At 32.0% G+C, this 20,718-nt stretch overlaps 2 protein-coding genes across 3 annotated transcripts; one reads left to right on the top strand and one right to left on the bottom strand.

Annotated features, from left to right (window-relative positions):
* Positions 1 to 1,765: 1,765 nt before the first annotated feature.
* LOC112802292 (probable glutathione S-transferase) lies at positions 1,766 to 5,311 on the bottom strand. Its single transcript, XM_025845435.3, has 2 exons — positions 4,848 to 5,311; positions 1,766 to 2,320 (listed from the first exon to the last, which is right to left on the bottom strand). Exons 1-2 carry the CDS (start codon positions 5,163 to 5,165, stop codon positions 1,952 to 1,954), a joined length of 687 nt encoding a protein of 228 aa, XP_025701220.1. The 5' UTR covers positions 5,166 to 5,311; the 3' UTR covers positions 1,766 to 1,951.
* Positions 5,312 to 13,791: 8,480 nt separating this feature from the next.
* On the top strand, positions 13,792 to 18,202 carry LOC112802291 (cyclin-dependent kinase D-3). 2 transcript variants are annotated; one of them, XM_025845433.3, is made up of 7 exons: positions 13,792 to 14,540; positions 14,838 to 15,136; positions 15,220 to 15,328; positions 16,474 to 16,599; positions 16,959 to 17,194; positions 17,283 to 17,597; positions 17,760 to 18,202. In XM_025845433.3, the coding sequence occupies exons 1-7, from the start codon at positions 14,436 to 14,438 to the stop codon at positions 17,818 to 17,820; spliced, it is 1,251 nt and encodes a 416-aa protein (XP_025701218.1). In that variant the 5' UTR covers positions 13,792 to 14,435; the 3' UTR covers positions 17,821 to 18,202. The 2 variants fall into 2 exon arrangements, with proteins under 2 accessions (XP_025701218.1, XP_029154311.1); XM_029298478.2 differs by lacking the exon at positions 16,474 to 16,599.
* Positions 18,203 to 20,718: the final 2,516 nt, after the last annotated feature.

Below are 20,718 nucleotides of genomic sequence, written 5' to 3'. Positions count from 1 at the left end.
AAAGTCGAATTGCCTTACCACCCAATCTCTAGAGAGAAATGCTAAGTATTAACCTCACAGTAGCTGGCCTAATCACAGGACTAAATACCTAATCAAAATCAAAACCTACACTTTGATAAAAGCCTTGTTCCACCAATCTTGCTTTGAACTTCTGAATCTCACCATTTGGCAATTTCTTGACAGCAAACACTCACTTGCAACCTATGATTTTAACATCTTTTGGTGGTTGCACCAATGGTCAAATCTGATTCCTCATCAAAGCCCTATATTCTTCCTCCATTGCCTATTTTCAATGAGGGACAGTAAGAGCTACAACTACTGTGTTAGATAATTCTAGCTCAATTTTGTTGTCTGACTTAGTTGTAACTAGAGCTTTTGGCTTAATTATGCCAGGCTTTGCTCTAATAACCATAAGATGTTAATTTTTTGGTAAGGGATTAGTAGAAGTGGGGGGAGGGGGAGTTGTGTTTCAATTCTATAATTTGGAGACACTGAGCTAGATGTGGCCTCAGAAGATATGTTAGTAGTGTTAGTATTGGAATGAAGGTATGAGGCAGTGTGTGAGGCTTCATTAAAATTAATTGTAGGGTGAGGGCTATTTGAGACTGAACTTCTATTAATAAAAGGCATAGAGTTAGAAAAAGAGGGGTAGGTGACATATTCATGAACATTTTGTTGAGATATTTGAGAGTTAGCATTGGTGCAAAGTTTAGGAACATTCTGATAAAAAAACAACAATTGATAAATCACCATTAGAAGATGTATTAAGTAAAGAAAATAAAGTAGTAAAGAAGAAAAAATGTTCATCAAAAACCACATTTATAGATATATAAAATTTATCAAAAGGGGATAAGCACTTATATCCCTTGTAATTTTGCCCATAATCGATAAAAATGCATTGATGTGATCTGTAATTGAACTTATTGTTGTTATATGATCTCAAGTGTGGATTACAGAAACTACCAAAGACCTTCAAATAATTATAATATGGAGGTTGATTAAACAAAATCATCAATAGAGACAAAATATAGAATGGCCATATATAGAATGCACTGAGAATTTAGAAGAGTAGCAGATAATACTGATATCAATATTAGAAAAAGAATTTTACAATGACTCACATATCAAGTAACCACACTATGCTATCAAATATATAGTACTGGCAGTCAAAAAATTATATCAAACTTTCAAAACCAACTCTGCACATACACCAATTAAGTGTAACAAATTTTTAACTTTTTAATTTCAGCTCTATCATCAATACTTCGAAATTACATGTCTCACTATTATGTTTTTATTCACTGGTTCACTAATAAGAATTGGACATGAGTCTATTTAAATTTTTAGTTATTATTAATTTGATGATTTTATAAATTTATTTTTAACATGTATCCAATTCTTATTCGTAGGACATGAATGAAAACATAATACTAATGATCTTATAGTTCGGTTATAACAATCGACTTATATTTCGATAATTATTATTTTTAAACAATATTTTTCATTTCCGGCTTTATGGAATGAATCATCTCATCATGACTAATTATTCATCATGTAAACAATTATTTTGGACAACGATCTTGAATGTATAAAAGAATTTTTTGACAGGACAATGAGGTATGTTGAAATTAAATATTAAAATTACTGATATCATTTTAACTTAAACAAATTTGAGTATCAATTTTTTTTACAGATATCCACACTCATTTTTTACATATAAGAACAAGTCAGATGCGTGATTTAATTTCAATTTCTTCTAAAATCATACTCCATCCAACTCTCAAATTTTATATATAACACTGAATCACACCTTGGTGGAATTGAACAATAATCTACCCATCATCATAGCATACAACTTTTACTACTATTACAATACATAATATCAACAAAACCATACGAGCTATTATTATTGATCAAATCAATGCATTATTTCTTCAAAAGTTTTATAGCATCATGCTTTATTGGGTGCCATGGAACGCACATAATTGATGCCAAAGCTGAAATAAGCAAGCACATCTTCTCTGGGTGGAATGCAATCTTTGATAGGTGAAGTGTTAATGAAATTCTTTCCCCATTCATGAAGACATGGGAACCTCTCAGCATTAACAAGTTCAATCTCTCCAAGCTCTTCAAGAACACTTAGCCAATAGGATAACCAACCAGCTACAATATCAAGGTACCCTATCTTCTCTCCACCAAAGAACTTCTTCCCTTTGATTTGCTTCTCAAGATGTGAAAGTGTCTCAATGGCACCTTCTACAGCTTTCTCTTTCTCTTCTCCTTCTTGGGCCACACATGCTCCCCATACACTTATCACACACTGTTTTTAAGCAAAATAATAACAACATTATATATTAAGGCCAATTCTCTTGTGTCTTATTATTGTCCAACTTATCTTTTAAAATAAATATTAAATATTTAAAATTTATTAGTTTTGTATTTTTGAATTAAGCATTACTATTTAACCTTTTTTAATAAATTAAGCACTATATTTTTAGACATCATAACAAACACTAAATATTAATTTCACATAATAAACTAAGGTCATGCATGCATCATATAGTTTATATAACAAAATTCTTAATAATTTTTTGTTTAATTATTCTCTTCTTTTTAATAATTTCACTGAATTATTTATTAATTAAGTACTTATCAGTAATTATCTTTGCGAAAAAAAAAACGCAAAAAAATCTTAGAGTATTCACTTCTAAAATATTTTACGATCTATTACATCAAATACAAAAACCATTGAGTAATTATTCAAATCAGTCTCCAAAGATTTTAAAATCGGACATTCTAGTCTAAAAAAAATTAATACACAGATCAATCCCTAAAGTTTTACTCTGGTAGACAAATTAGTCCCCAATTCATTTTTTGACAGAGTAATTAACCAGATCAGTCCTCAAAGATTTTAAAAATGGACATTTTAGTCCCAAAAAAACTAATGTAGAAATCAATCTCCAACATTTCTCTCTGTTAGACATAATAGCCTTCCGTTCAAAAATAAAATAAAATAAATTTATTCATTACATATATATATATATATATATATATAGTCACTCAATATCAATAATAATAATAATAATAATAATAATAATAATAATAATAATAATAAATAATAATAATAATCAATAAAATTATTAGATATTATTTTATAAAAAATTCTAGGTTAAAATCATTTGATATTTTTATATTTAATATAATAAAAATGTACTATTTTAAAAAATATGTTTGTATTAAAAAAATATGTATTTAATATAAATTCTAATTAAAATATTTTTTAATGCATATTTTTTAATATAAACATATTTTTTTTACATAGCACATCTTTTAATTATATTAAATACAAAAATATCAAATAATTTTAACTTTGAATTTTTTGTAAAATTATCTCTAATTATCTTATTATTATTATTATTATTATTGTTATTATTATTAATATTGAATGACTATATATATATATATATATATATATATATATATATATATATATATATATATATATATATATATATATAAGAATCTAATGAATAAATTTATCATTGTTTTTGTTCAAAAAATAAAAAAATATAGTACAGTATTATTGTACAATTAATAATAATAATAATAATAATAATAATAATAATAATAATAATAATTTTATTTTATTTTTGGACGGAGAATTGTTATGTCTAACAGAGAGAAAAATGTTGGGGATTGATTTGTACATCAATTTTTTTTGGGACTAAAATGAACTGGAACTGATTTGTCTGTCAGAGTAAAATTTTGGAGATTGATCTATGTATTAATTTTTCTTTGGGATTAAAATGTCCGATTTTAAAATCCTTAGGACTGATTTGGAAATTACTCAAAACTGTTAACAAAAAGCTAATTAATAAAAAGTTTTATCTATATAAAGATTCAATTACAAACTTTAAACAATAAAAGTCTAATTAAAAAATTAGTAAAATTATAAAGACTATTAAAATAATTAAACTTAATTTATCATGACGTTGTGACCAAACAATCAAATAAAATTAAAAGATAAAAATTTACATACAGTTATTTGATGTGAAATTAATAATTAAAAATTGTTAGATAATTTAATATGTTTGACTAAATTATTATCCAATAGTTCTAAATTATCAATTCCACGTTAAAATGCACGAGAGTTTTTATCAAAATAAAATTAAATTGCTAACAGACATTTATGTATTATAGAAGTAGAAATAAGGGAAGTTCTATGATTTCTTATGGCAAATCCATATATATTGTAATTTCAAAATTTGAAATTAAATTATTTGGTTTGCCATTATATACAGAAGGGGAAAGAAAATGACTAGTTATTGATTTCTTCAGAGCTTATGTCTTTGGGGGACGTCTCTGGTTTGCTCTAAATGAAAAACTGGAAGTAAAACATTATAAACATCAACTGATTTATGATTTAATTACTTCAGTATTCTATAATTAATTAATTATATATTTTTATTCAAGAAGCAAGCAATCAAATTTCGCTCAAGTAAAAACTTCTTTCTTTTTTTATTAATTAGAGAAAAAATCATTGAAAAAGCAAATCCATATATAAGAAATATTCTATGATAAATGAAAATCATCTATAAAATCAACTATTATATATGTCATAATAAACAAAATAAATAATTCTTTTACAATAGATAACATCAAATATATATATTTATCAGTAAATCAATTATTAGTACAGAATATATGTTAAAATATAAAATATATATTAAAAATAAATAAAACAATATATGTATTTATACACAAATATATAAAGACTAATTTAATAAATAATTATTTTTGAATAACACAATAGGTAATTAACAATTCATGTGTGTGTGAGAAATTACCTTTTCATCAATAAACTTAGCCCAGAAGCGTGCGAGTGCTCTCTCATAAGGGTCCTGTGGTAGCAAAGAGTGGCTGTTGTTGTCCTTCCATGTTTCATCTATGTACTCAAGAATGACAAGTGATTCAGCAATTGGCTTTCCCTTGTGAATAAGAACAGGGACTTTCTTGTGAACAGGATTTGACTCAATAAGCAAATCACTCTTATTAGACAGATCCTCTTTTAAGTACTCATATTCTACGCCCTTTATCTTCAGACCCCATTCTATTCTTGCACATGGGAAGCTTTGGTGTGTGCCAATCAGCTTCACTTCTCCCATTATTGTGTTTCAGATGCATGTACCTTTGTCATTCACTTGTCCGTTGACTTTTTATAGGGATTATTTCTCTTGGGGATTAGTTGTTCATTGAGAAGCAGTCAAAGATAGTAAGATTAGAATCATTTTTTTATTATAAATATATAATTATTTTGTTAGCAAGGTGATTTAGAATCTATTTATTGACGTAAATTTGAGTTTATACTAAATAAGTCTCTAAAAAATTTTTTATTGGATGTTTTCGACTTTTGTTTTTTAAAAGAATTATTATATTGATATTTTTATCTATAAAAAATAAGTCTTATTTTTATAAAATTCAAAGATCTTAATGTAATAATTTTTTTTAGAAGGAAAACATTCGATGCCAAAATATTGTAGGGACCTATTTAAGTATATACTCTAGATTAAATGTGTTTTTTTTAACGGATGGTATTTATCTTTTTAAATTTTAATGATTTTCAATAAGAAAAATTTTAAGTAAATAATTATATTTATGAATCTAAATAATTTTGGTTATATAGCAAAAGTATATAAAGATAATTTTGTTTAGTATACGTATATTTAAAATTTAAAACTAAAACTATATAAATAAAATTTTTAAAAATTTATTATTAACATAATTAAATATTATTTTTTTATATATACCCTCAAATGAAGCAAATGAAGAGGATAAGTGGCTAGATTTCGTTTTTTGAAAAAAAGAAAATTGACTAGTATTAATTTAAATATAAAATAAAAATAAAAATAAAAATATAAGTTATTTAATCGATTTAAATGATAAATAGATGCAATGCCATCATTGCAATTATAAAAGTATTCATGGTTGCAATAATATATATTTATTATTTTTGATTAATAGTTAGTTAATAATATTAAAATGTATTAGCTAAAAATATAATATTAAATTATTAAACTAAAAATATTAAATTATTAATTAAAAATATTGATTAATATAAATTAAATTTGCTGTACTTAAACTTTTCTCTTGGACGAGAGAGTAGATATATATATTAAAATCAAGCTAGCTAATTAATTCCAATTTCCAACCAAAGTTGGTCTTTGATATGTTCTCTATTTGCATACTCAAATGAAATAATCAATGATAAAATATCTTTGAAGTTTTCCGCTAACTTCTAGATAATACATAAAATCGTAGTTGTAAAAATCTAGATCGATTTAGTTAGTCAGATTAAAAAATTAGTGAATTAATTAGAAATGTATAAATTTAAATCAATTTAAATTAGATTGTTTATCCAATTTAATTTAAATTTAAAACTGATTAAAATGGTATTAGTTTAGATTTGATTGTATTATATTTTTACAATAAATTCGAAATTCAATTTAATCTATAATATGCTATAATATTATTATTTTAAAACCGCATAATGTGCTATAATATTATTATTTTATTATTATATTTACAATTTTATTTATAATATATTAAATTTGTTATACATTTTTATATTATTCATATATTATTATTATTTAATAACTATTTTATATTCAAAATATTATTTATTTATTTATTTTAATTAATCTATACTTTTATTTTTATTGTTATATTATTATTGATTTTTTAAGATATTGTTGAGACTTATTATGTTATTGTTGAGTTAAGCCTCAAAGTGGTCTTTGAAATTACATTCGAACCTTAAAGTGGTCCTTGAAGTTAATAATTACTTAATTTCGTCCTCAAATTCGCACTCTGAGACTCATATTAATCCCTAAAATGCTTATCGTTCATGAAAACACTAAAAACAACGTCGTTTTGTATTTATTAAAAAGAAAAAAGAAAAAGCGCCGTCCTCTTCCTCTTCCCCTTTTCCTTCTCTAATCTGAGGCCCTTTTCCTTTCCCTCTCCCTTTCTCTTTCCCTTCTCCTTCCCTAACTTGAGGCCTCTGCCATTGCCTCTCATTGGCTTCCGTCACAGTGCCTCGCTACTCGCCCCATTTTCCAACCTAGTCTCTCTTCTCTGTCTTTTATTTTGTATGGATTCTTTTTTTTTTCAATTTTTTTACTGCAATAGAGTTTATTCTATCACTGGTTGCATAAAATTTTGAATTTGATAAATGAATTTTGTGGTTTTAGTGGAAAATGACTTTGAATTGAGTTTGTTGAAATGGTGTGTATTGATGAATAATGAAAATGTTTAGTTAATTCATCTGTGAAAATTGATAGTTGGTTATGTATGAAGAAAAATAAAATGAGGTAATGGAGAAATTAATTTTGGAATTAGGGAGGCAGAGGGAGACAGAGAGGAGAAAAGAGAAGAGGGAGAGGCAGAAAGAGATAGAGAGGAGATAAGAGTGTAAGAGACTAGGTTGAGGAAGGGGGCATGCGGCACGATGTCGTGACGGAGCCCGCGAGAAGCGGTAATAGAGAGAAAGGGGAAGGAAGGGGAAGGGGCTCGGGTTGGTGAAGGAAAAGGGGAGGCTCAGGGTTTTTTTTATATAAATATAAAACGACGTCGTTTCAGTGTTCCGATGAATGGAAAGCACATTAGGGACTAGTATGAGTCCCAAAGTGCAAGTTCGAGGACAAAATTGAGTAACTATTAACTTCAAGGACCATTTTTAGGTTCGAGTGCAACTTTAGGGACTATTTTGAGACTTAACTCATTATTATTGTTGGTTATTTAAAATTTAATGTTGAGACGTGTTATATATATTTAACTTTTTTAATTTACAAAACAGCAAATCAAATCCAATCTAATCCAAATTGCTTGAAAATTGGATCGGATTTCTTTAAAAAAACACCCAATCCAAATCACACCGTAAGTGAAATTAGTATTCGGATCGGATGAGTTTTTTATTCAAAATCAATTCAAACCGCACCACGAACACCCCTAAAACTAATCATAAAATCAGTTCAAGTAGAGTATAAAATTGGATAAAGAGAAGAACCGATTTATTGGTTTGATCCAACCAATTTTGATAAAAATCAGTGAACCGACGGGTTGAAAAATTTAAACCGATTTAATTTCTTTTTAAAACTCCCTTCAAAACGACATCGTTTTGAATTTAAAAAACAAAGAATAATTACCTAAATCAGTTTCTGAGATTTTTAGAATCAGACACTTTAGTCTTCCAACTTTTGAAATACAGAAAAAAATTCCCCCACTTTTAATTCTAGTAGATAAATCAGTCCCTAACTTTGTTTTTCCATCATAACAAACAGAAAAAATTGACATAGAAGTTTGGATTAGCACACGTGGCTGTCAATTGTCCACGTGTACCAAGAGGACAAATTAGTCCATGTACCTTACAACCCTCAAATCGCAGGTGAACGTAAAAGATAGATTCCCTCTTCGCATGTCTCCAAAACACTATTGTTTACCCACCATGATTTCTAGTTAATTCTAAAATATAGCGAGGATATTATGGTCACAGTGTACCAAGTATCTCCCTCCTAAAAATGCACAATCTAGTTCTTCGCCCTTTCACTTATGTTTCAATTTTTTCCGTTCACACTCAATCCTCGCCAATTCCAATTTTCAATCCCAAGTCCCTAATTTTTTGAAGCCTAGATATTCCATTCGCATTATGTAGTAGCTTCTCCAATTTCTATTCAGAGGTGAATCTATAACCACTGGAACAATGGCCACTGCCGTCGGAGTTGTGATGCTCATGTAACTCGTGCTCAGCAAAAAGCTCATTTCTAAAAAGGAAGAAGAATGAGGAGAAGGAAGAGGAAGAGGAGACATGGATTTGTTGAGACCGAGTAGATCGATAAGGAGGATGTTTTCTCGAAGGCCAGCTTAAGTGCCAACAAATCTTTTGGATTCGATCGTGACGTTGTCAGAAACTCTGAGATTCACGTACTCAGAGACTCTCAAAAAGTGTATATAGAAAGAGTGATTGTGTGGAACTGAAAGGGCGTGATATAATTGAGTTGAATGTGGGTGACATCGAAGGTGTCAAGGTTGAATGTGAGTGACGGGGGGTTGAAGGTGACACATATGAAAGTGGGTGATGGTGATGATGTGGTTAATAAAGTGGGGGTTTAACATTGCAAGTTGTTAGAGAAGTCTGTAAAATGAAGAAGACAGAACGGGATTTCGTATACATGGAGGGCAATGCATATATACAGAGCATTCTTAAAACGCTGCGTTTTGAGGGTTTTAGGGCAAAGAGACTAATTTGTCCTCTTGGCACAAGTGGATAACTGACTGCCACGAGTGCTAATCCAAGCCTCCATGTTAGTATTTTTCGTTTGTCATCGACGGAGAAAAAAGGTTAGGGACTAATTTGTCTACCGGAGTTAAAAGTGAGGGAGCTTTTTGTGTATTTCAAAAACTAGGAGACTAAAATGTCCGATACTGAAAATCTCAAGGACTAATTTGGGTAATTACTCAAAACTAAAACACCCCCTAATCCCAGCCTAAGATCCCCCTCCCCACCCACTCTCACTCTGAAAGTTTGACGGGTAAGGTTGGCAGGAGCGCCCAAATTTGTGGGTACCCAACCCGCCTTACTCAGTGCGGGATGGGTTTTGTTCGGGACAGGTGTTCGAGCGAGACGGCACAGGGTCGGGTTTATGGTGTACTTGCCTCTAGGGTTTGACTTATTTGTGCCTCCGTTGCAGATTATAGCCTCCCCTCAGTCCCTGAAACCAAAGTCTCCTTCTTCTCCGCAGCCCAGTCTGGTCACCATCGCTCAGCCCCTTGCCAATCGTTGTTCAGCCCCTCGCTGTTGCTGTAGTGAGCCCATTTCCTCTAACTATGTCTATGTCTTCCTCCGTGGCTGATCCCCTTGACTTCGCTACTGAGCTCGTCGCCGATCCCTATCGCCGTTGCTGCTGAGCCCCTCGCCATCATCATCTGTAAGTCCCCCCCTCTGCGTCTCTCTCTCTCTCTCTCTCTCTCTCTCTCTCTCTCTCTCTCTCTCTCTCTCTCTCTCTCTCTCTCTCTCTCTCTCTCTCTCCATGAGTCTGTATCTCCCCTTTTCTCTTCTTCTTCTAGAGAGCCGTCGTGGCTGTGTTGTTGCAGCTTCTTGTGTCACCATCACCGAAGCTCATTTCCTCTGAGCACATCATTGTCTTCCTCCTCTATCTCTCTGTCCGTAGGTAAGTAAGTTCCCCCTCTCTCTTACATTATGAATGACACTTCACTGAATTTGCACTTTGTGATTTTGCTTCGTTTATATAATTCCTAATGTTGGGAGTTTGCAATAGTTTATATATATATATATATATATATATATATATATATATATATATATATATATATATATTGATTAAGAATCCTTTATTATTTTTCTTGGTTTATATATGTTAATATGTGCAGTGTTGATGTTGGGAATTTGTAGTAGTTTATATGTGTTGATTAAGAATAAGGGTCTTTGTGATTTTGCTTGGTTTATATATGTTAATTAATATGTATAGTGCTGATGTTGGGAATTTATGATAGTTTATACGTGTTGATTGAGAATCAGGGTCTTTGTGATTTTGTTTGGTTTATATATGTTAATACGTGTTGTGGGTCTAATTGCTTGTTGATGTTGCAATGGTTTGCTCAGTTTTTTTAATAGGTGATTTATATATAGTATGCTTAGTCTTCTCAATTTTTTCAATATAGATCCTTTAAGATTATTTCATGACTAGTAATGTTAGAGAAGACGCACAAAACAACAATGTTGCTCCTAATGATAATGGAATTGAAATTGAGAGTAATGCTAATCCAACTTCAGAATTTCCACAAGCAACGGATATATTATTTCATCTTCATTTATGTTAACTTTTTACACAATATTTTAAATTGTTATTTCTTTTGATTTTCAAGTTTAAATTTTGACTCTTTAACTTTTAGTGATGACTAAGAGTTGGAAAGCTAAGAACAAGGATTGAAGACTTATTTATATCTGATGTTGTATTTTTTTATTATGGTGTTAAATTTCTAGTGATGAGACATTAATTTTTATTGTAATTTCATGTTATTTGACATTGTATGGATTTTATGTTTGTATCTTAAATTATATATGAATTTTACATGTTTATCTTAATTTATGTATCAATATGCAAAATGAGTTATTTAATTTAATATGGGAGGGTAGGGATAGAGTATTCTACTACTCGAGGGCAGGAGTGGGGTGGGTAGTAAAGAAGATGAATGAGGGCGAAGCAGGGGTCGGGTTGGGCAAAAAATCGCCTTACCGACCCCACTGCCAACCCTCGAAATGGGTAAAGGGGAAAATGCGGCACCTCAACCTTCTCCCTCTCACCGCACAGTTGCCGTCTCGTCGTCGACTCGTTTGTTTCAGCCAGCTCCCGCGCCTTCAGCTTTACTGATATCGCATCGTCTGTACCTCTATTTGCGTCGCATTGTTCTTGTGCCTTCACTACGTCTGCCAGCTCTCGTGCCTTCACTGCAACCATATCTAGAAGCGATTCAAGATGGAATAAGAAGATGGCCAAGCAAGCAAAAACGAAAAGGAGGAGCATGAAGTCGATGGCCTTGACTTCTGTTTTTCAAGTCAGTTTCCCTTCTTTATTCAATTGAAGTTTGAGGCATGCTTCTGATTGCTATGTTATAAAGAAATCATCATAAATAGAACCATTTGAGACTGGAGAATAAATTATTTTAGGGTTTGAAAGCTTAATTTGTTCATTTATTTGTGATCAGATTGCTACTAATTGTAATATTTTTTTATCTATTTCAGTTTGTTATCTCATGATTTTGATTTTTTTTTATTGTTATTGTTTAGGGTTGATTGATGTTGTTTAGGGTTGATTTATTTTAAGTAGTTGCTGTTTTGTGGCCTTGTAAAATTGTTGACTATTGATTGATTTTTTTTTTAGAGATATTAATTTATATCTTACTTGATTGGAATATACAATGGTTGGATAAACTATGAATTGTTTATTTATATGAGATCGAGTCAATCAATTTAACCCATAATTTATCAGTTGAACTAATAACCTAGTGATCCAATAGCCTGATCTATTCGATTATCAATTTGATTATGATAATTATGCATAAAATATATATTTTCATTAATAGGAAGTAAGAAATATTATAAAAATAAAATAATAAAAGGGAGAGCAAATTTTGATTTTAGTTGTATAAATAAATCACATTTCTTTTATACAAATTCGCTCTTGATGAAACTATATTATGTATAGTTTTCCAAAGGAATATTTTAATTTATTGTGGAGCTACCAATTCCTAAATTCTCGTCCTAAAATCCTTTCTGGATGATAGTATATCTTGATTGTGTCTTTACCATCTATGTTGCCATATTAAAATACTCTCGTCTGACCTTTTAGTTTGTGTTTGCAAAACTTTTATAAATTATTGAGAATAAAATAGCATCTCAATTTGTTTAAATTCTAAGATTTATCCTCATTCATGATTTTAGGAACTCTCGGACCTTGATATACATTCTAATTGCTTACGTTGACTTCTCTAGCAAACTAATTATCTTGTCATACCTTAATTTTCTTTTACTGTTTATGCTCTATGACCTATTCCTCCTTAAAAATTTCTTTTTCTAGACCAAACTTAGTTATACTTACTAATAAATTATAATTCAAATATCATATATTCCTCTTTTTGAATAAAAGATTTTGAATTTAAGTATTTCCTAACGTAATTTGACCTAAAAAAAAATTATGTCAATGATTTTTTTTATTCTTTATTCTAAAATGAATTGTTTGAAAAGTGAATATCCTATATAGTTTATCCATTGAATTTGTGCATTGCATAAATTCTCAACGCCTCTTCAGTCAGATGTGTTATGTTTTAATAATACAAATTCTTAAAGTCCAACTCTTCCATCATTTTACTTTTATATAAGAACTTTCTTTTTTTTCCCCTAAAGTATCCTATTATCTCTCCTTGGTGAGTCCCACCAAAATTTAACCATTTGAGCACATAATTTTCTTCACAATTCCAATTTTATAATGTCATAACAAAGGAAGGTATTGCTTGTATTACAATTTACAACCCTTCATATTCTCGTTATAATTTTAAATCCTAACGAATGGATTAATACCCCTTTAGTGGGCCTGGTACAAATTAAAAATTGGGCTTTGAGTTGCATCAATCAAATATAAAACGTAGATTCAAGAAAAAAAAAAAACGTAGATTCAAGCCGCGGAGCGTTGTTAAAGTGGAAGAGGAGCTTACTTGAAAAGTGAATTGTTTTAAAGTTTAAACATATATGCCCTATTAACGGATAAGATTATATTCTTAATTAATTAAATATTAGATATTACTTTTCTAAAATTAGCGTGATTCTTTTGAAAATTTATACAACCTGTATCATCCACACATAGCAAAGTTATATGCCATAGTGTGGGGTGTTTACTATAAAATTATTTTATTCACCACATGCATATCGATGGTTATGGCGAACATCACGAAAGCTGAGAAGTGAAGGCAAATTTGATGATTTTCGGGGAAAATAAAAGTCTGTAATTAATAACAAAAAGCCGAAACCAAAATAATGCATGTGGAAAACCCAAGTGGATCACATCAATTAATGGCTAATAATAAAAGGACCGAACCCAACCTCATGATAACAAAAAAGTAACTCATGCCATGGACCACAATTTTCAGTGGTCAACATTAACATTATTGATCAAACAACATTTAATCTAATACTAATAGAATATGGAGGATTAGATTCTTAGAATAAACACCCAAATCAAATATCCATACTCTACAATTATTCACCATTATTATTTAGTTTTTCAATCTTCCTTTTCAAAAATCTTAAATTCTTAATTACATTGAGACTTAATTGACTAATTAAGTTTGACTCATATTGTGAATAATAAACATACTCCAACCTTGATACTGTGATTAGTGTTAGACCTACTTAAATTTGTAATAAAAAATACAAAAAATAATAACACCAAAAACAATTTTGTGAACCCAGAAAAAGGAAAAGAGAAAAACAGTGTTATTAAGGTTGTGGGCTTCTATGGTTCTAGCCGTTGCGTTTCTCTCTCTCTCTCTCTCTCTCTCTCTCTCTCTCTCTCTCTCATAGGAACATACGCTCCCTGTTCCGCTTTCTCTCTCTACCCTCACACTTAGATTAGAGCACAAATCTCTCTTTTTCGATTAAGCATTCCAAATCCCAACCCCTTTTATAAACCCTAATTGGTTCCGTAATACTCCACTTGCGTGAAGTCTCAATCTTTCTGTTGAAAGACTAAACCCTAACCATTTTTTTTCACATGAAAAAATGGTAAATTTCCCAATTCTTTGAGCTGAATTTCAGCAGTTAATATTTGATTGGTAACATCACAGGATCAAAATTTCGGAAGAAAATGGCAGAGCTGGATCCATCCAAGAAAGTAGCTGATAGGTATCTCAAGCGTGAGGTTCTTGGTGAAGGTACCTATGGAGTCGTTTACAAAGCCATTGATACACAGGTAGGTGCCCCCAACTTTTTCTGATAATACTGTATATTTGTTCTGGTTTCTACATGTGTGTATTTCAATTGTCAACAGAATCTTGTGAAAAAATGCTTCTTCTTTTTTTGGGTATATTTTCTGGGTTTTTGAGAATTGAGTCTGTAACTAAAATATGAAACTTGGAAGACTAGTTTCAATGTTAAAGAAAGTAAGTTATAGGATATAAATTTAGCTTCATAATTTTCATGCTTGAGTATATGCCTTGATGATATTGCTCTAGTGGTTGTAATAAAGATGTGTTCTTTGCTTGGACAGACGGGACAGACGGTTGCGATTAAGAAGATTCGGCTTGGTAAGCAGAAAGAAGGGGTGAATTTTACAGCACTTCGAGAAATAAAATTGCTCAAAGAGCTCAAAGATCCAAATATTATTGAGTTGATTGATGCATTCCCACACAAAGGGAACTTGCATCTTGTGTTTGAGTTCATGGAGACTGACCTTGAAGCTGTGATACGGGACAGAAATATTTTTCTTTCGCCGGGGGATATAAAATCTTACCTTCAGATGACACTAAAAGGTCTTGCAGTTTGCCACAAGAAATGGGTTTTGCATAGGTAGAGTTGCTGAAATTATCAATATCCCTTTGTTATTTGCATTATGTTCTGACTGCTGAGTAAGTTTACTTCTATGCTTTCAGGGATATGAAACCAAATAACTTGTTGATAGGGTCTAATGGACAGCTAAAACTTGCAGATTTTGGTTTAGCACGGATATTTGGAAGCCCAGATCGCAGGTTCACACATCAGGTTTGCTTTGTTCTGTAGAATTCTTCTAGGTATGTGGGAGCTAGCGCTTTGATTTAGAGGGCGTCCAGAAATGAACTCATTTATTTTGATAAGCATTCGGATTAGGCTGCGAGTGCTCATTAGGTTCCTTTCCAATAAAGTGAGCAAACTTTCCTACAAGTTTGATTGTTGGATTCCAGTCTGAAAGACCAACCATGGATGTACCATGGTATCCTAAATTCTTTAATTGTCAGTTTTTCTCACACAATGGATGTCTAACAAACTAAGTGGATGAAATGGAGAGTGCCTCCGGTGTTATTTGTGCTAAAAGAATACCATTTAAGCTTAAGAGAAATCTTTATTGCATGGCTGTAAGACCAACAATTTGTCTAAAGACCAGATGGTAGTGATAAAAGGCCAATAAAAATGTTAGCTCAATGTTGCGGATAATGATGATGTTGCATCGGATAAGTGGACACATTAGACAAGATATGATTAGGAATGAAAACATTGTGAGAAAATTGTAAATGTCCCTACTCCCTATTGTGGAAAGCGTAATGTATCTTGCATTAAATGGTTTGGTAATGTCTAATGTGTAAAGAAGGTCTATAAAACTCCCAGTAAGGAAACTAGATCAGGTGAATGGTAGCCTAATAGTTAGAGGCAGAGGGAAATGCTGGAAAACCATTATAAAGAATTAAATTTTAATGGTTCCATGTAGACATGGCTTACAAGAGGATATTATGGTATTGCCTAAGCCACACACTTGGTACAAGGCTTGGTGGTTTTTGTTGACTTACTAGGTTTTAGCTTCAAATATTTGTTGTTGTTTCCTGATCTTGTGCCAAACCTAATGAGAACAAGGAAGAAAAGAAAATTTTGTAGTACATACTTGAGATTGAAATAGAACTTCGCCGAGCTTGAGTGTGTGTGGACTGTGGCTCTCTATGATAACCACGTATTATAATGACTCGGGAGTATATTACAATCTGTTGAACCACTTGCAGCTTACTTAGGACTTAGAAGTCTTTCCTCCCTTTCAGTTGAATAGTCTCTTCTAGAAGTTGGCTTCTGCATATTACTGAACACGAATGTTTAATCTTTGTGTTTTGCATTTTGCACTGTTAGTTGATCTACACCGTTGACACTTGCTAATACATGAGTAGGTATTTGCTCGGTGGTACAGAGCACCTGAGTTATTATTTGGTACCAAGCAGTACGGGGCAGGGGTAGATGTTTGGGCTGCAGCTTGTATTTTTGCTGAACTACTTCTTCGTCGTCCCTTCCTCCAGGTAATCAAGATTGTCATGGTGACTAAGTTACACATGGATATAAACCATTTAATCCCCCCAAACTCCTTTTCTTTGTTGACTTTGTGAATGAAACCATTTATTTCATTTATCTAATCCACCCTTCAAATCTGTTTATAGAGCCAGATGAACACTTAAGAGGTGTTGACATTATTAGCCATCGATTTTTTTTTCCTCTTCCATATTAAACCTGCCCTGGCCCTGATATGTTTTTGTGTAGCTGTATTTGTTTTATAATTTCTAGCAGTTTAGATGCTATCTATTGCATTGGTTATTCATTTGTTTGAGTGCTGAGACTTTATTCTTCTGGTGTTTTATTGACTGTTGTTCACATTTTGTAGGGTTCAAGTGATATTGATCAATTAGGGAAGATTTTTGCAGCATTTGGAACCCCATCACCTGCTCAGTGGCCTGATATGGTATATCTTCCTGACTATGTTGAATACCAACATGTTCCTGCTCCACCTTTGCGTTCTTTATTTCCAATGGCAAGTGATGATGCTTTAGATTTGTTGTCAAAGATGTTTACATATGATCCGAATGCTAGAATTTCAGCTCAGCAGGCATTAGAACATAGGTATGTTGCTTCGGCATTCCATTCAGAAGGGGGGGATGCTATTTGTTATTCCTTTCTCCCGCATTGAATCTCTGCTATTCCTCTTCAGGTATTTCTCTTCCGCACCTCTGCCTACAGTTCCAGAGAAGCTTCCAAGACCTGCCCCTAAGAAGGAATCTAAAGCTTCAGATGTCGATTCACAGGATGGTCCTACTGTGTTATCACCTCCAAGAAAGTCGAGGAGAATTATGCCGGGGCGTGATGGATTTGAAGGAAATTCTTTGCAGGAAGATAAGTTTGATGACAATGCCGGTAATTTCCGGCAAACAGTAGCTGATAATACAGGAAAGAATGGGCCAGCACCGATGTCACTAGATTTTTCTCTCTTCGGATTAAAACCTCCTAATAGACCTACAATTACAAGGTAAAATGAGGATATTGAACTAACTCATCTTTTCATATAGCCACAGTTTCCAATGATGGCCGATTTGACAATAAAATATACAAGTTTGCATGTTGATAACCTTACCTAATATTAATTCTGTTTGTAAATCATGTTAATTTAGTTCTTGATTTTGCTACGCAGCGCTGACAGATCGCATTTAAAAAGAAAATTAGATTTGGAATTCGGCAACCAGAATGACTAATCCAACTTGACCAACATAACGAGTGGTCCGATGAATTTGAGGACATGCGGCGAATGTGAATCTTTTGATTGTGTTGTTCTTCCTCGAATCTGCCTACTCCATATGAAGCTACTACCGATGTGTAGATGTTTCCGAGAGTGAGGAAGTAGTAGTGGCAACACAGAAGATTAGCATCTCACTATTGTAGTTCAAAGACAAAATAACTATTATAGGGGAAAAAATGATTGTTTTATAATAACCATAATCTCTCTGTATTTTAGTTCTTAATTCTTTTGTCCACGGAAGGCCTTGAATGTGAGGGAATTTTCTTGAGCCCTTGCTTTATCTGAATGGAAAACACTAATTTGTTATATTCAATATAAATGAAACTATTGTTGTTTCACATACTTTTTGTATTGATATGTACTTTAATGGGTGATTCAATTCTAGATGTTTCAGTATATTTGATATTGTCCTTGTTTCATTGAATATTTGGTCTACAAGTTGGTATTTTGTTTTTCTCTTCCTTTGCATAGTGTTTGCCGAGCAGTTCCTTTTTTTGGTGTGTCAAATTTTTGGTATATCTTTTGATGAATTCTATTATGCTTATAGTATGGTGCTTAACTTTTGCTTAATTTACTTGATATGGTAAGTTTTGAATATTTAATAATTTTTTATTTTTATACTTTTAAAATTAAATATTAATTTTTAACCCTTTTAGAAAGTTAGGCAAATATTTGTAGGCACCATAGTAATTACCATATCTTTTTGGGTAAGTAACACAAACAAATTAAATAACCTTCAAATATTACACCAATGTCTTGAAATAAGAGGCTTGGAGCTAGTAGCAGAATCTAATCTGCTGCCTCACAAGAAGTCCTGAGAGGAAAAATGAACCCTTAAATGAACTCATGTAGTGTGTGTGAGTGTGTAATACATGAGCAATGCCTAGGATTAGGGGCCGTCTAATTCATCTGACAAAAAAAAAAGAGAAGATTTGTCTCCTAGACCAAATTGAATTGGTCTAGTAGTTAACTCACTAGTCCGCTTAAGTAAGTGTCGGGAGTTTGAATCACATCTTGTGCATGCAGCAATTCATTGGCTAACGGCAAACCTTTAAATGGAGTTCAATATCGCGACGGATTAGTCTTTGACTTGTCGGGTTGGGAGATACCGTGAGAAATAAAAAAAGGATTTGCCCCTATATAAATCAGGTGTATGATTCGATTTACCTAATTCATTCATTCATTTTGTATTCATATATTGTTATAATTTTTAATTATACAATTAAAAAACATGATTTAATTAACCTATGTTCTTAATGACTTGCATCATTTGTTGGAAAATATGAGTCTATAAAAAATACATTGCATTTTTATAAAGTTTAAAAATTTTATTATGTAATAGATACGTAACAAAATTTTTTTATAAACTCATTTAAACTATGAAAATTTTTTAAACTTTATAAAAATGCAATGTATTTTTTATAGACTCATTTTCTATCAAATAATGCGAGTAATTAAGAACATATTAACTAAATCGTGTTATTTTATTTGTATAATTAAAAATTATAACAATATATGAATACAAAATCAATGAACGAATTAGGGGGCAATACATTCAGTAAATCGAAATAGCTTATTTCGAATGACGTGGTGTATGATTCTCCTTTAGTTAATCGAATTTGCTAATTTCGATTTACTACTGCTCCAGTTAAATTGAATTCGATATACATAGAGTTGGTTTAAATCGAGTTTCATTCATTCGATTTACATAAAAACCATTTCGGACATGCACGTAAGCAATCTCAGACATTGGTGTAATATTGAGGGCCACTTAATTTATTTGTGTGAATTACCCTATCTTTTCCAGGATAAAATATTTTTTTATGGGCAAATGACCAAATTAAAATAAATAACAGAAACGTTACCAGATTACAACAATGGAAAAGTTGATACCTGAATGTCTTGTTTCATTATCTATATAAACCGTGGGAGCCAACCACGGTTTTTAGCTACACATAAACCGTGGCTGGCAGGCAGGTTTTACATTGAAGAAAAGCTCAACGTAAACCGTGGTAGGTAGCCACGGTTTACACTTTATGGGTGAAAGATAGAAACCGTTGGAAGTAGCCACGGTTTATGAAGAAAGAAATGCATGAACCGTGGCTGGTAGCAATGGTTTATGAAGGACCTCCAATGGGCATAAACCCTTGTAATCTATCATGGTTTATGCAGATGGAAAATCTATATATATGGTGAGTGAGATTCAAGCTGGTGAAGAGATCATTATCACAATGTCAAGTGAGGAAGAGAGTGTTCTTGTCTTAGTGCATTGCTATGGGAAAATAAAAAAAAAAAGCAAAAAATATGGTGTGAAGTTCACTGGCAGGGAACCATTGAGTGTATTCGTTAGTTCATCAAGCACTTTGTCGGATGTGAAGAACAGCATCTTGCAGAAGCTTGGGGTATTTGGGAGCAAGTTGGTGAAGAAATTTTCTACAAGATTCCCATCGATGTAGTCTCGAGCGGTGTTCAGTATGATACGTTTGTGTTAGCGGCTGACGAAGATATTAGGGTTCTGTTTCATTGCGTAAGGAGTTTTCCGGAGGTCAGAATACACGAGCTGTATGCAAAGTTGGAGGTTGCTGTCGATAGTTCTGGGGCATCGGCTCCTGTTCATAGCTCGACTGCCGCAGGCGGTGCGTCATGTTCGGTGCCTACGATCCGGCCATCTGTTCCGCAGGTTGCATCACCTTCCTTCGGGGCTGATTTGGTACGAACGGAGGCAATTCATTCTGTACCTTTCCCTACTCAAGGGGTTCGGCAGCAGCCATTTGAGGGGGAGTCAGGTCGTGCCATAGTTGATGAAGTTCAAGGCTTCGGGGAACCTGATCGAGTAGAGAATGCAATGCGGGAT

Source organism: Arachis hypogaea, chromosome 5 (genome assembly GCF_003086295.3).
Source record: "Arachis hypogaea cultivar Tifrunner chromosome 5, arahy.Tifrunner.gnm2.J5K5, whole genome shotgun sequence".
Lineage (NCBI taxonomy): Eukaryota > Viridiplantae > Streptophyta > Magnoliopsida > Fabales > Fabaceae > Arachis > Arachis hypogaea.
Note: the sequence above shows the minus strand (reverse complement) of the source record. Positions and strands in the feature narration are given on the sequence as shown.

Excerpts from the sequence above, each read along its gene's own strand:
- LOC112802291 (XM_025845433.3), top strand. The coding sequence starts at position 14,436 with ATGGCAGAGCTGGATCCATCCAAGAAAGTAGCTGATAGGTATCTCAAG. Across the intron at positions 15,329-16,473 it reads ATCGCAGGTTCACACATCAG|GTATTTGCTCGGTGGTACAG; the intron begins GTTTGCTTTGTT and ends ATACATGAGTAG. Across the intron at positions 17,195-17,282 it reads CAGCAGGCATTAGAACATAG|GTATTTCTCTTCCGCACCTC; the intron begins GTATGTTGCTTC and ends ATTCCTCTTCAG.
- LOC112802292 (XM_025845435.3), bottom strand. The coding sequence starts at position 5,165 with ATGGGAGAAGTGAAGCTGATTGGCACACACCAAAGCTTCCCATGTGCA. Across the intron at positions 2,321-4,847 it reads CTAAGTTTATTGATGAAAAG|TGTGTGATAAGTGTATGGGG; the intron begins GTAATTTCTCAC and ends GCTTAAAAACAG.